We start from the raw sequence: 16,860 nt of genomic DNA on the forward strand, positions 1-16,860 counted from the left end.
TGCTACAGACTATTCTGGATCTTGAATGGAATGAAAGTTTAGTTTGGGTCACATGCAACGTTGTATCTCTCTATATCATTATAGACCACTCTATGGGTTTAAAGGCCATTTCATGGGCATTGAATCAAGATGCTAGTATGGAACTCCCAGTATGAACTTTTCTTATAGAGGCGATTCAATATATTCTCACCCATAATTATTTTAGCTATGATGGCTATTTTTACCTCCAGACGTGCGGCACCGCGATGGGCACCAGGTTTGCACCAAGTTATGCAAACATATTTATGGGTATGTGGGAAGAAAATTACATCTGGAACCACAACCCATTTAGTGCAATCCTGGTGCTCTGGAAATGCTATATCGACGATGTGCTGTGCGTCTGGAGAGGTACTATGGATGATCTGGAAGCTTTTAAGATCCACCTCAATACGAACGATTATAACATCAAATTCCTGTTCAATACCAGTTCTCAGTCTATCAGTCTATCTATTTCTTAGACTTAACCTTATATACAGTTAACAATACTGTATAAACTAAGACTTATTATAAGGAAGTCAATGCCAACTCTTATGTGTTGGCATCTAGTCATCACCATTCACAATGGATTAAAAATATTCCTAAAGGTCAGGCTTTAAGAGTAAGGAGAAATTGTTCTCAACCAGAAGTATATAAAGACCAGATTACAGAATTAGGCTCTAAATTTATAGATAGGAAGTATAATAAGAGAATTGTCAAAAGTGCTATTGAGATGGCGAATAATACAGATAGGACTGCATTAATTTATCCTACTAAAAAGCCACCACTTGCTTATGACAATGTATTTCTCCCATTTATTACGCAATTTAATGGAATGGCTCAGGATATTTCCAAGGTGTTTAACAAACACTAGATGATTTTACAAAGAGATCCTATCCTTAACTCAATACTGCCTAATAAACCTCAAATTGTATATAAAAAAGCACAAAAATTTTTAAATCTCAAATAGCACCAAGCTGCCCTAAGAAAACATTGGGATCTCGCCAAAATATGTTACTTGGAGACCTCAAGGGGTATTACACCTGTAAAAAATGTATTGGTTGTAATTTCGGGTTAAAATGTAAAGAGTTCAAATCTAATGTGACTGGTAAAACATCAAACATCAAGACATTTATCAATTGCAATTCCAGTTTTTGTGTTTATCTTTTGGAATGCTCTTGTGGATTGCAATACGTGGGTAGAACGGGAGACCTCTTAAAAGAAGATTTGCAGAACATGTATATAACATCCGAAAAGGTTTGGAAACACATAGAGTATTCAACCATTTTAAGGTCCATCATAACATGGCCATATGGGCTCACCTGTATTGGTATTGATTGCCCCAAAGTCAGTGATAGAGGGGGAGATAGATTACAGAGGGTCTCTCAACAAGAGACCTTCTGGATCTATACTTTCAAAACCCTCTCCCCTAAAGGACTAAACATTGATTTTGATTTGGCATCTTTCCTATAGGACTCCAGGTTCTACTACCACGGTATTGCAATTCATTTTATTTTATTTTTGAACATGGTTTCCTGCTGTTGAATCAGTTCCTGTTTCCGTTTTTCATTTAATTTTTTATTCATTTTATTCATTGTGTGTAATCATTAGTGTGTCTTATAACATTTTATGTGCACATAGTTCATTACCAAGGGTGATAGTCTGAACCCCATTGGCACCGTTAGCACGGCGCCAATATATTCACCCTTGAGATATCCAACGTTATACCTGAATTGAAAGGGTTACTTTAGGACTATTTAATCTAATGGGATTGATAAGGCTCCACAAATCCCTGAAGAAGTGACATTCCCCATCACGAAACGCATAGGGAGGAGCCTAAGGAGGTGCCTATCCGGTGACTCATTCAGCACGGAGTTAGTGATGTCCTCACGGTACGCCGGAACAATGCGGGTTGCACATGGTTCCGTCAGGACTACCAGAGACTGAGTATTGATGTTTTCGGGCACTTCCACACTGTTTTTAACTCACAGATTCAATGTGAGTATGTTTTTGTTTTAGTTAGGATGTGCCATTAAAGTGTCAACAATATTGCGCAATCCTTTCCTCACTCTTATTCCCCGCTATGGAGACCTAATCATAGGAGTTCTAAGACACTTCCAGAAAGCATTTTTTCCCTGAGAAGGGGGTCTTTCCATCAACATCCATTCGGACCAGGGTTATCACGGGGGGTTCATGGCACCCTGAAAACATTTGGATTTGGAAGACCCAAGATACAGTTTCTCTCCATCGCACGCTGCCTTCTTGCTTCTAGTAAGTGGGCATTCATTTGGGCATTTAATCAGATGGCTTCATTGCTTAAAATTATACTGCACAATGTTGTGTCCCTGTTTTATGTCTCAATCTACAGGACGTTAGCTGCTGTGAGGAGGAGCTTTATAACGTGTGTTGAAGGACTGAGTCCATTTACTATTTCTCATCATTGAAGAAAATACTCATTCCACCCCATTCACCACAATAACCTTTATGGATTTTAGATATTTCATTTTATTGTTTATCACAGTTCATTACATATTATATATCACTTATATGCGCCAGGTTTAGTTCTATATTTGTATTCTCATGTTGTTTTTGGTTATTATTTGAGATTATTTCCATATTAGAATACCGGGCTGCTTTTTGTGCACTGCACCATTATTTATTAGGTCTAGCGCTTGTTTTAGTACCACTTGTTTTTGTATAACATTTTATTCGTAGTGTAGATTTGCAGGGGGTCTCCGGAGCTGAACCGCATTGGTTTCAGGTCCGGGGATCCCCTGCTTCCAGAGATACAGGCCCCGTTATGAGGTGTTCTCCGCAGGTGTCCCCGCAGGCCTGTAGTACCAATTCTGTGATCTTAAAAAAATAATTTCCAAACACAGAAATACTTTTAAATAAAAACACCCCTCCCCCTCCGCCCCCTAACACATACAGTTTAGTAATGGGAAAAATTACTAATATCCACATATAGATAATAGTGCATTTGCCCATTTCAAATACATAGAGCACAATAAATACAATAAATACATATTGCTCTTACCCTTGCCCGGCTGCCACGATGAAGGCCATCCTAATCTTCATCACCATCCATGCCCCACTTCCGATGCTGCAAAACATAAACAAGAATAAAAAGAGCCAATGTAATGTCCCCTAGTGCTTTAATCATCTTACTGGTAATTAACCGCTATAGTTATTAGGGGTTAACCAACACTCACCAACCACTCGGGAGGCCTAAACATCCTCCCCCACTACCCACCCTGTGAGGCCTAACCACTCTCACCCACTACCCACCGGGAGGCCTACCCACCCTGGCTCGGGGACAATACCCTCACCCCCCACCCCCGCTGCCCACAATAATCATAACTATATTTAATAAACAATACATAACTCACCCACCCCCTGTTCTCCCCCCCCATAAATACATGATGTATTTATGGGGGGGAGAACAGGGGGTGGGTGAGTTATGTATTGTTTATTAAAAATAGTTATGATTATTGTGGGCAGCGGGGGTGGGGGGTGAGGGTATTGTCCCCGAGCCAGGGTGGGTATTCTTTTACATACACGGTTAATACCCCAGACCCACGGGAGTCCTCGGTGGTCTTAACGGGTGTCCGCAGGCCCCACAGTGGCCCAGAGGGGGGTGCCCACAGGGTCTGGAGGCCTGCGAGTGGTCCCTGCTAGGTGCCGTAGTCCTCCAGGTGGTCTCGGCAGGTCACCGTGTGCCCCAAATGGGGTCTCCACGGGTGGCCTGCGGGTATCTGGGGGGCCCCAGGTCAGCCCCACAGGTGTCCTCGGGTGTTTCCCAAGGGGGTCTGGGGGCCCTCGGGTGGTCCCTACGGGTCCGTGGGGCCCCCGGTTCTTCCCCACAGGTGTCCCCCTTGGGTTCGCAGGCTTGTACCCGTGGGCATCCGGGAGTCCTCAGGTGGTCTCCAGAGGTCACCCGCAGACCTAAGGAACCAACCCTGTCTGTAAAAAAAATAAACCTGTCCTATTCATTTAAATAAATATATAGCCCCCCCCCCCAACACATACAGTACAGTAATGTGCAAAAAAACTATTATACAGATATGGATAATAGATTATTTGCCCATAATTAAACACATAAAACAGCATCAATAAAGTAAAAAAATAGAGTTCTACTTACCGCCTGGCAATGTGATGGCAGTCTGGTCATCAAACGGCTCCAATGGCAAAGAATACATTGCAAATACTTTGAGATGCCAGTTAACCCCTTAATCATCTTAGTAGTTAATAACCGTCAAAGTAATTAAGGGGTTAACCCCCCCTGCACCAATAGAAACCCTTCACCCATTCATTTGTACAGTGTGTAATATATATATATATATACACTGCTGCGGCAGACTTTATTCTTACTAATCACCGGCTTGTACCTGGCATGTTCCTGGAATGCCACACTGTTCACCCGGAGCATGCCGGGCTCCTTTTGCCTTCCCAGCAAGGCGCATGCCCGGCTGACGCGCGGTTGATGTGTTAATTGATAATGGTTCAGGATTTACTAGGCTGCAATGCTTCGCGTGTCCGCCAGATGGCATAAATTCATGAATTGTAATGCAGTATATATATGTATATGTATATATATATATATCCAAACAAGAGTGACCTAGGCGCAAGTAAAAACAAGAAAAACAAACATAGGGTAATACGTTCAAACAATTTGTCTACTAAAGGGTACGATATGCACTTACAGCAGGTAGAATAAAATCAGGCCTTGTATCCACTCTGGGATCAGGAACAATGAATGAAGATCTGGAACAGCCAGCAGCAACTCATCTACAGGAACCGTATCCTCGTGTGAAGTATAACATATAGGAAGAGAAGTGGGACACATGCATAGTGTAACACAGTTTATTGTAAAATTAATAAAAAGACAATAAGTAAAATACTCACACTTTGTGAGTTTGGGTAAAAGCGTTTGAGAATTTAGAGCTTCTCACACTCATCAGGGGTAAGTATCCGTGGACTTATACACAGCTCCAGTAAACTCCTTACACAATGTCCTTAGAACCACATGTAATGTTATTGTCAAACTTCCAGGGGTATGGAGTAATTTGTTTAGTCACTCCCAATGTTGTCCAGAGCCTCTGAGAGCAGGGTACTATTACAGTTGTTGCAAAAACCCGTAGTTAAGGGCCTTGTGTCTCTATGACCGCACCTAATGTGCTGGTAGTACTCACGCTACTCCAGGGGTATGGTGGGGCGTTTTACCCCTTGATCGCTATCCGTCTTGTTGGTCTGTGGATCTCCCCGCATTCACTCACTGCTCCTCTCCTCCCTGGCCGTCCGCCTGCACGCGGCTGCGTGGTGACGTCACGTCTTCTCGCGAGATTACGTCTCCAAATCTCCCGGTCACTCTGTATGTCTGCGTCCTATACCAACTGATTAAAGACTTGTACCGAGCAGGTACACCGATAAAAATCACTGCCAGACAACTAGAAATTGCTGGCTAGTCTCCCCAATGTCCTGTGTTCACTCTCACTGCTTCAAAAACCACGCCCTACGCGTTTCTCCTTTTGGCTTTGTCAGATCAGAGATCATTCATTGTTCCTGATCCCAGAGTGGATACAAGGCCTGATTTTATTCTACCTGCTGTAAGTGCATATCGTACCCTTTAGTAGACAAATTGTTTGAACGTATTACCCTATGTTTGTTTTTCTTGTTTTTACTTGCGCCTAGGTCACTCTTGTTTGGATATTCCTCTATACCAGCCCGTGGAGCGGTAGACCTTTTGGCTGCAGACATAATCAGGGAAAGTTAGATTGTGAGGTAGTATACCCTCCTATATATGTGGTAAATATCAATATTAGTCTAATTGTGATTGCGCTTATTGTAGTTTTCTGTTTTTGTAATATATATATATATATATATATACATATATATATACATATATATATATATATATATATATATATATATATATATATACACTGTATAACAACAACCCCTATAACCCCTAACATACAGTACTGTACACTGTACAATGATACTGTAGGCTGTCCCCTGGTGAGATGTGTTTGCAGCAGAGAGAGATCCACTGCTCTCTCTGCGCAAACATCGGCACATTAAAAAAAATGGTTAAGGATTACACAAACATGCATAAATAAAAACATGAAATCTCAATTTCCAAACCAGCACATTGCATTCGAAAATTACACCAGCAGCACATTGCAAAATAAATTATCTCTCATCTCCCAGAAAAACAGCACCTTCACAAATACATATATACCAAATGTCAATCAAATAATTGCATTGTAGTGTGTACATGATGCAAATAATCTGTGAATCATGTAACACTATGCCAAATCAATGTTAATAATAAAATAAACAATTACCAACAAGATACAAAAACTAAGCAAGTAAACATAAACATATTTACCATCAATCAATTAATCTAAATCAAAAATCAATTACAATCCAAATCAATAACACAAATCACTATTCAATTCCTAAAACCAAACCATTGGTAAAAAAAATCTACTTCAAAGTAGCCACCATCATACAAAATCTAACTAGCAATAATAAACAAAATACTCACTCAAAAGCCGCATACTCTCGAACAAACAATCCACAGGTAACCATAAAATAAAAAACCCTTACAATCCAACGGTGTCTTCTTTCTTCTATTTGTAATCCATTTAGTCACGGGTGTCTTCTTCTTTCTTTTTTCAGCCTCTCTGGGGTCTTCTTGTCTTCGTGCGCCACGCCCTGGTCCTCTTCTTCCTCCAGAAGGTCCGTCCTCCTCAGCGTCTGGCTAAAAAATGAGATGACATAGGCTTTAATAGGCCTATGACATCACATTTTCGGCATATAGTTCCCACGGTCCTGATTAAAATAAACCACAAAGCGACTCTCACAATTCATGAAGTCCTTTATCTTGATAGCCTTGCCACTGCCTTGCCACTTGCACTGTGTGCGCATAATGTTTGCCCAAGATCATATGCTGGTAATTAGTGCACCAGGGACATTTGTAGACTCCTGGAGTCCTGGTAAGCCAAGTGGTACTATTAGCGTATTTCATCATAGGGTCTGACTGCAAGAGGGAATCACCAATATTTCGTCCTCATCTATAACAGAACAATGGGGGTTTGTTGAAGTGCGCACCAATATTTTTGTCATTGGCGAGTATATGCCAGTGTCTTTGCACGCTTGATTTGATCAGTCCCGAGGCTATGTATTCATAGCTTATTGTTGCAATTTCCTTCCCCTGGTTTTGATTAACTCAGGGTCCTTGTAGCCATTTTGTATATCCAGTGGCCTGATGATCATATAGTGTTGTAATAATGTTCTTTTTATTAATGCCTTCAGCGATAAGGAATTCTGCTCTGCTTATATTTCTCCTTATCCTATTTTTCACGTTTGTTTCTCACTTTCTGTCATTTTATAGTACCCATGAAGATCCCACTGATGCCCCGGTTATTACTGCACCTTATCTCTATATGAGTGTTCCCACGGATGTGCAGTTAGATACTATATCCACCATCATGATTGCCAGGATGTGAGGGATCGATCGCGTATCTCCCCACTGTGTGAGATGCTGCGCTGCCTACTTATGTGGTTACTGGGCCGCGCATTTGTGTATAGCTAAGCCGTTGAGCCCTCTTCGATGGACCACGGCGTCACGGTCTCTATAGCAGCACGGCACCATGGTTACGGAGGACGCTTTCTTCCCTCGCAGTGGCGGACTGATGGTACTGCATTCACAACTGTGATCCCTGTGGATCATGCAGCTGTGCTGATGACGGGCATAGTGCGACATCAGCGACTTTGGGTCTGATCATGGGACTTGATGTACGTCCAATCAGCTACTTATTTTTTATTATAATTAAGGGATCCACTGGCCATTAGTCTCAAGCACCACCCTGAGGAAGTTCCCGCGAGGACCGAAACGTTGGTCATGTTTGTGCTATGTTTATTTTTGAATACAAGTTTTTTCACTTACCTTTGAGAGTTGTCATGTGTCTGCTCCTGCTGGACGGGTCGGTCTGTCTCTCTCTCTCTCTCTCTCTCTCTGTGTGTGTCTCTCTCTCTCTGTGGGTCTCTCTCTCTCTCTCTCTTCGTTGGTGTGCTGACGGAGGGACGCGGAGACCCCTGTGGTCATCGCGGTTACATCCTTTGATGAGATCATTCCTTAATCCCTTGCCTATGCTATTTGCATACCCCCCATCTCCATCTATAGAGGTCATTATCAGCCTGATTTTTCCATGTTTGTATCTGCAATCTATCATCTGACGGTCAATTTCTTCTCCCCATTTGTTGCTCCGCCATTAGCTACCTATCGAGTGACAATTCCTCTCACATCTCACTGCCTCCTACATTTGCGCTATTGGACATTTTTTGGTCACATTTCCCTTCTTTTTTATTTTCAAGAGTACTCTTGTTTTTTATTGCCATATATTGTGTTTATTGTGTCTATTGGCATCATTGTGTTTGTTTTAATCTGTTCAGTCACCTAGCCTTCCTTGCTTAATTAATACATTTTCCTGTTTTTTATTGCTACACAGGATTGTGCCTTTTTTCTTTGTTCCATTTAATCAGGATAGGCATATCCTCATTAGGGCTGCATCCTGCTAGCTCATTTCTCCTGGGTCAGTACATATATTAGTCAACCATTTACTCACTTATAATATTTCATTTGTGTTAGTCCTAGCGCTGATTTCTTTCTGTTTATATATATATATATATATATATATATATATATATATATATATATATATGCAAATATAACTGTATGCTCATCTGCATGTCTCAGGCAGGTCTGCAACCCTGCCTTTCCCCATTATCACCCAGCATACAGCACTTCCACTGCAGCAAGGGATTCTGGGAAATGACATGAAAATGAGCACACAGTGTCACTTTTTGCCTCAATAACCATTTTTAACATGGTTCCCTATTGTATATATATATATACAAAGAGATTTTACCAGATGGATATCCAGGAAAAACGAGACAGCACACAGTCAGGGAAATCCAAAATTGATGTATTCAGAATAAATACATAGGCATATATATTTATTTATTTATTTATTGTGTAGTGCTGTAGTGTGTAGTTTTATTTATTGTGGCTAGTGGGGCTGGGTGAAGTGGGTATTAGCCTCGACAGTGGGTGTTTAGGCCTTTTGGGTGGGTAGCGGGAGGGCTTAACCCCTTCATGACTGTAGCGGTATTAACCGCTATGGTCATGAAGGGTTTAAGTCCATCTGTAACCCCCCTGCAAGCCCTAAACACCCACCAAGGGCCACACACCCCCTTCACCCACCCCCGCTACCCACAATAAACCTGGCACGGCTGGTTAACCCCTTCATTGCCTTAGCGGTTAAGCGCTAAGTTAATGACGTGGGCTGTAAATGCATTTTTCCGGCCTCGGATGCATGCAGGGGGCTCCGGTGCTGGTATTAATGGGTATGAGCTCCGGAGACCCCCGGCAGGAAAAAAGCCTGATTTTTTTTAAGTGTCGCCTTTGCCGATGCGTCTCCCCCACCAACTTGCCAACTTGAGTTGCCATGATGGATTCGCGTTAAAATCTCAATTCTAGCACGGCGAGTAACGGCAAAACGCTGCTCGGGGCAACTAGAATTGAGCGGGTTTGAAAAACTGGCGAGTAGCGGCGAAAAGTGCCCTTTCGCTGCGCCTCTGCCAGAAAAAAAGCGCCAAAAAACACTGCGCTTTTTTCGTTTTTCGCCAACTTCTCAGGGCATACTGAATCGTAGTAGGCATTTTATGACCCCCTTAGAGTCTATAACTGTATCAAAACTAGGAGGTGATAGATTTAGAGCTCTGTGTGTACGTGAGTCCTTTTGGATTTACACTCTTGGTACTTTGACCCAATTGTCTAAATGAGTGCATAAATACAAGTATATTTGTATAAAGCACTCATTTATAATGGACCCTAGGTGTGTTCACTTGGTTTCTTTTGCTGTAATTTCCTTTTTGTGTTCTGTTTGATACTAGGTTCTCTCAAAATTTCATCGGTCTAATTGAAACACAAATAGAATTAGAGTGTTTCTAGGTATATTCATATACATACTTTTAACTAGTATTTGTTATTTTATTTTCATTAGTATAGTACTCATTATCACATCCTCATTATTTGTTGTCCATTTCTGGGTCATTCCAGCTTGCATATATATATTGTCCATACATTTTTAATAAGTTCTAATTACTATTTCCTATGTTCTGGTAGTATGTTCACAATATGGTACAATTATATATATTTTGAATGGGTTCCTAATTAATTGGGTTCAGATTTTTATGTAAAATTATTATCAATTAATATACTACGTATCTATTTTGGATCCACAATTTAATTATATATTTTATGTGTTTATGTGTTCATGTATTTTATGATTCCATGTCATGTGCATTTCATACAGTTTTTCCGACATTGTCTGACCACTCGGCATCAAGCGTGCTGCCTGTAAAGCACTATTAGATGTATACTATTCATGGCAAGGTTGCTGTCACACTATTTTGGCATTGTATACATGTTGCTAGGAAACAATGGCTATATAAACAGTGCGCTGATGCTGATTGCCCTTGCCCTGATGAAGTCACATCACGTGACGAAAAGCATCTGGATGTTACATTGGAGGTACTGACGTCACCTAAGAGCGGTCATGTATCCACGAGAAAGCCTACACACACTAGCCCCTGTTATTACCCAGAAACTCAAGGGTGATTGTCCTGCATTGTAAAGATGGGTGCCCTCTGTCACGGGAGACCATGTACTTACACCTTTATTTACCAGGATCATTTCTCTGAGCAAAACGCATAATGAAATGAATGGTAATTTATTCACTTAAAATAGGCAAACACACATTGTTACACAAAATGCAGATAAAAGCACACTTACTTGGGACTGGGATAACAAAACAATACTTACTATTCACATCCAGAAGTTTACCCCTCAATAGTCTTGAAACTGCAAAGATTCCAGGCAGACTTTGCTGAAGCAGAGCCTTGCTTCTTTCTCGCTGGAAACACTTTAAAAACGTTTTAGAGAGACTTAGAACTTTAAATCTGAGAGGACTTGGAGAACCTTAGGCAAATGCCAAATCTGAGGCGCGCAAGGGGTTATAATACCTCTGATGTTAATGCCCAATCAAGAAACCTAAGAAATTTCCCTAGCAACCAATCTGAGACAACTAAACATGGTTTCTTAAACCACTGAGTGTCCCCAGGGGCAGGTGAAATATTCCTCTCTGCCTCTGCTCCTCCCCTGTGCACCCCCACGGTGATTGACTCCTGCCTGTCTGGGGTAGGCCACATGGACATGCCCATGCATCCTTTGATCTGAGGTGGTGGGTGCTTCACTTAGCCATCCTGCACAAATGGCTCTCACACCTCTATATTCTGGACAGCCTTTGAAGCTAGAAGGCTGGGTAGCCATCATGTCTCCTATGCAAAATGGCTAAGGCTTGCACAAGCATATGTTTCAATGCACTTTGCTAATAAAATGTATCTTACACTCTGCAAAACCTGACTACATTTGAATAAAAACCTCTCAGCTTTTTCACCTAGCTGGAGTTCTCTTTGTCCCCTCATATTAAGGAGCCCCATACAATTCTTGGGAAACCATACACACCTATGTTACCTAGGGATCCCTGTAGCTACAGGCACCCTTTTTCATCACTGTGCCTCATTTACAGTGTTTGAAACATGTATACCTTTATTAAATGTACCCTTTAATAAATTATGCTTTGACACTGTGTTTGGTGTTTAAATGTCTAAGTCCCCCTTTCTGGTGTCAGGGATAGAATACGAATATATCCTCTCTATTCTTACTAGCCTTATCCCTACCACTCTTTAGAAACCTGACTTTACATTTAGCACACAAATAAAAGCCTTGCAGCTTTATCACCTAGCTGGTGCACCCCCTGAACCTCTGTACCGGGTCTGGTTGACTGGGGTCTTTACTGAGTGTCCCCATTAATCTCTGACCCCTTGACTATTTCAGGAATACCTCACATCCCTGTGCCCTGTTTTACCTTTCTGGTCTGTGTTGAAGCAGGGAAACCCTGTGATGAGTCTCACACGTGTTTTCTAGGGGAGATATTACAGGGACCATGTGTCTAATACATCCAGGCATCCAACCTGATTCTTGGGTACATTTTTAGGGGAACCAGCCACTCTGTGCCCCATCTAAATAGACACACTCTGCCAACACTTTCCCAGCAAACCCCCCCTTGAAACTCATACCACAGCCACCTCTGCTTGCTGGCACTCCTAGAAAGGTAAAAACACATAAAATAATTTATTACTTTTCAATTACATGTTATGTATATACAACACTGGGTCCAAGAGCTCATACTCTATAAACCCAACACACGGATCAGGGGTAACCAAACAGGCTTAAACCTTTATTGGATAGCCTGCCCACCCACTACAGTCACACCATCCAACTTGGATTCGGCTTACATCTTCTGGCATCCTGTGGTCGAGCTCTGGAGTGCCTATAAGCTGATTGGGACTGTCAGCGTGAGAACAATCCCTTATTATACAGCACATCTGACTGGGGAATTCTGCTCTACTTGTTACCTGACCAGCTGTATACTTCTACTGGTGACGTCACAACGCTAGAGATTTTATCTCTTAAATGCTCTTTTAAATCTGTTCTCTTGTGAGTGCATGTCCAAAAGAGGATTTTTATTTTTGTTTTATTAAAAAAAAATTATACAGTATCACGCTATGGAGCTTACACTTCCCTGTTTCTATTTACTTTAGGTATTTTTTATATGGCAACAGCTATTCTGATGCTGCAGTTTGCTCCAATCAAGTTCATCACTGTCGTTTGACTTTGGACTTTATCATCTCATTTTTATTACCGGTTTGAGTTATATATATATATATACAGTTGTGGGAACAAGAAAGTACACCCTCTTTGAAATCTATGGTTTTAAAAATCAGGACATAATAACAATCCTCTGTTCTTTAGCAGGTCTTAAACTTAGGTAAATACAACCTCAGATGACACATGACATATTACACTGTGTCATGATTTATTTAACAAAAAAAAAAGCCAAAATGGAGAAGCCATGTGTGAAAACAAAGTACACCTTATGATTCAATAGCTTGTAGAACCACCTTTAGCAACAATAACTTGAAGTAATCGTTTCCTGTATGACTTTATCAGTCTCTCACTTCGTTGTGGAGGAGTTTTGGCTCACTCTTCTTTACAACGTTGCTTCAGTTCATTGAGGTTTGTGGCATTTGTTTATGCACAGCTCTCTAAAGGTACCACCACAGCATTTCAATCGGGTTGAGGTCTGGACTTTGACTGGGCCATTGCAACACCTTGATTCTTTTCTTTTTCAGCCATTCTGTTGTAGATTTGTTGGTGTGCTTGGGATCATTGTCCTGTTGCATGACCCAATTTCGGCCAAGCTTTAGCTGTCGGACAGATGGCTTCACATTTGACTCTAGAATACTTTGGTATACAGAGAAGTTCATGGTCGACTCAATGACTGCAAGGTTCCCAGGTCCTGTGGCTGCAAAACAAGCCCAAATCATCACCCCTCCACCACCGTGCTTGACAGTTGGTATGAGGTGTTTGTGCTGATATGCTGTGTTTGGTTCTCGCCAAATGTGGCACTGTGCATTATGGCCAAACATCTCCACTTTGGTCTCGTCTGTCCAAAGGACATTGTTCCAGAATTCTTGTGGTTTGTTCAGATGCAACTTTGCAAACCTAAGCCGTGCTGCCATGTTCTTTTTAGAGAGAAGAGGCTTTCTCCTGGCAACCCTTTCAAACAAACCATACTTGCTCAGTCTTTTTCTAATTGTACTGTCATGAACTTTAACATTTAATATGCTAACGGAGGCCTGTAGAGTCTCAGATGTAACTCTTGTTTTTTTGCAATTTCTCTGAGCATTGCACGGTCTGAACTTGGGGTGAATTTGCTGGGACGTCCACTCCTGGGAAGATTGGCAATTGTCTTGAATGTTTTCCACTTTGAATAATCTTTCTCACTGTAGAATGCTGGACTTTAAATTGTTTGGAAATGGCCTTAAAAAACTTTCCAGATTGAAAGGCAGCAACAATTGCTTCTCTAAGATCATTGCTGATGTATTTCCTCCTTGGCATTGTGTTAACACACACCTGAATGCTCCAGACAAGCAAACAGCTAAAACTTCGGCTTTTATAGAGGTGGTCACACTTGCTGATGATCAATTAATCAAGGGCATTTGATTAGCAGCACCTGTCTGCTACTTAGCATCTTAATTCCTATGGAAGCAGTAAGGGTGTACTTAGTTTTTCACACATAGCTTCTCCATTTTGGCTTTATTTTTGTTAAATAAATCATGACACGTTGCAATATGTCATGTGTTGTTCATCTGAGGTTGTATTTACCTAATTTTTAGACCTACTAAGGAACAATGATTGTTATTATGTCCTGATATGTAAAACCATGGAATTCAAAGAGGGTGTACTTTCTTTTTCACATATATATACATATATATTATGACACACAGAAATATCGCTCAACACTTAAATAAATTGTGTCCAAAACACCTGTTAATAAGTCATGTATTGTAAGACTAAACAGTGGTGCTAAAGGTTAAATAATTATGGAAACAACAGAGGAAAAGCAACCTTTAAATAGCACACGGACATAGATGAAGGTGTAACAAAAGAAATTTATTAAAGTGAATAAAACAGGGGATAAAGTTAAAAGGTGAGGGGGGCTCAACACTACCTAGACAATGTGGACCTGGAGGCAAGGGTCTAAGTTAAGATCCAAAGCAAGACATCTACAGGACACAGGTGGCTTTGTCCAAGTACACCTGCGTGACAATCAACCTGCACTGAGATCTTGTGACCACGTATAAAATTATTATACCATATAATTGATGCAATGGTTACATTTTGCGGGTACACAAGTTGTGAAAAATACGTCACCGCTCAGTAAGTAGATGTCACAAACAGAAAGGTAGGTCAAAACTCCATGTCAGGTGGAAAAAGGTAGGGGCCCCCCTCAGCAAGACTCCCACTCCCAAGGAGTTATATATATATATATATATATATATATATATATATATATATATATATATATTTGTGTGTGTGTGTGTGTGTGTGTGTTTGTGTATGTGTCAATTGGAGTGCTAGTGGGTGTGGCTATATGTATACAACAAAAACAAAGAAGCCCAAAGCTACATCCAATATGACAAAAATACACAGTGAAATACCTATATATCTCTTGAAAAGGGGTCATTTAGTTAAACCCTTTGGCCAAAGCATTATAAGCCTGCTAGCTACATCAAGGCATGGCCATTAGCAGTTCCTAGCACTAACGGATTAAAATTCTTATTTACCTCTATTATTAGAGGAAGAATTATCACATTGGTTCTGTCACACCAAGCTGCATGAAAGACCTGCTCACTTGAAAAGTGGGTACTAACAAGCTTAAACCCTGGGGGGCGAGTAGTCACTGACCTCCAAAACAGCTGAGACCAGATGGACAATGTTAATAAACACACAGATATAGATATGTAAATGGTAATGATATAAGGATAATGACATACCAACCCCGCAGAGATAAGGACTTATTGTCTTCCAGGCTCCTATGCTTCCTTGGCGCATGTGCTGGCCCACAGCTAACTCTAGATATAACAAGGGCATCCCCTCAACAATTAGCAAGATGAGGTATGGAATCAAAAAGCCACCTGCAAGAACAACATAAACATAGGACATGTAAACTGTAGCTTACTTCTGTAAGGTGACCATACGTACCAGTTTGACTGGGAAAGTACGGTTTTTGAGTGCTTGTTGCTCACCCGAAACATTGAGTAAAACATCTATTTTGTACTGGATTTGAAATTGCTGCTCCTAAGCTCTTGCAGCAGCAATTTCAATACAGAAACATATAAGATGTTTTAGTCCCCAGCTGCATCCCCTATTTCCCCTAATACCTCCTCTGTCGTCAGCATCAGATGTTGGGCCCACCTGGTGATCCGGCCCAACTTTCACATTCTCAGAAGCTTCATGTGACCTGAAGCCTTACCATTCCTTTCTTGGTGGGCAGGTGTGTTTGTTTGTGTTTGTGTGTCTTGGGGGGAGCTGTGTGTGTGTCTTGGGGGATCTGTGTGTGTATCTTGGGGGGGTGCAAAATTATTGGGGGGAGATGTGTGTGATTCATAGAGGGAAGGTGTGTGAGGAGGGCCGCAATGAGTGAGTGGGCATAAGAGGGGGTGTAAGAAAGGTGGAGGAGTGAGAGAGAATGTGAGAGGGGGGAGAGAGGGGTAAGAAGGGCAAAGAAGTTGGATGTAAGTGATAGAAAGGAGGAATAGAGAGGAGGGTGGAGTGAGTTAGAGAGAGAGGGGCATGAGTAAGAGAGGGTTGCGTTAGTGACGATTAACAAATAATTTTGTATTTTGTCCCAGTTTGTCACTTTAATAATATGGTCACCTTAATTATATGAGTTATTTTATTTGATTGAATAATTTCTTAACATAATTCGTTTTTTAAATGTGTCAAGGGAGACCAGACATTTAAAACTTTTATACTGGGATCATAACACTGAGCAAAACAAGTTGGTAAAATAAATGGTCAATTATTCACTTAAAATAGGCTAAGCACAATGAAACACAAAACACATGATAAAGACACACCTACTAGGGGTATGGGGCTGATAACTACACTTTCCAAGCTTAAAATAGAACGTAAAACAAAGTCTTCGGTTGACCGGAACTTGTCCCAAAATGTCCTGGAACTCAAATTGGCATGAAGTTCCTGATGCCATCGCTGGAGCTGCTCCGGAGGACTTGAAATAACTTGACCGTTTGCTCCAAATGTCCTGGAACTATTTTCAGCTTGAAATCCCAAGAGCTACCGCT

At 41.2% G+C, this 16,860-nt stretch overlaps 1 protein-coding gene across 2 annotated transcripts in view; it reads right to left on the reverse strand.

The window, feature by feature from the left end:
- The window catches only part of LOC142483921 (sodium- and chloride-dependent transporter XTRP3A-like), a 192,894-nt gene extending 176,441 nt beyond the window's left edge, over positions 1-16,453 (reverse strand). Inside the window, exon 1 of one of the 2 annotated variants that reach the window (XM_075583843.1) lies at positions 15,550-16,453. In XM_075583843.1, the coding sequence (XP_075439958.1) occupies positions 15,550-15,718 (169 nt within the window). In that variant the 5' untranslated portion in view covers positions 15,719-16,453. The remainder of the gene's footprint in view (positions 1-15,549) is intronic. The other variant, XM_075583842.1, reaches the window with a different exon arrangement.
- Positions 16,454-16,860: the final 407 nt, after the last annotated feature.

Source organism: Ascaphus truei, unplaced genomic scaffold (genome assembly GCF_040206685.1).
Source record: "Ascaphus truei isolate aAscTru1 unplaced genomic scaffold, aAscTru1.hap1 HAP1_SCAFFOLD_393, whole genome shotgun sequence".
Classification (NCBI taxonomy): Eukaryota; Metazoa; Chordata; class Amphibia; order Anura; family Ascaphidae; genus Ascaphus; species Ascaphus truei.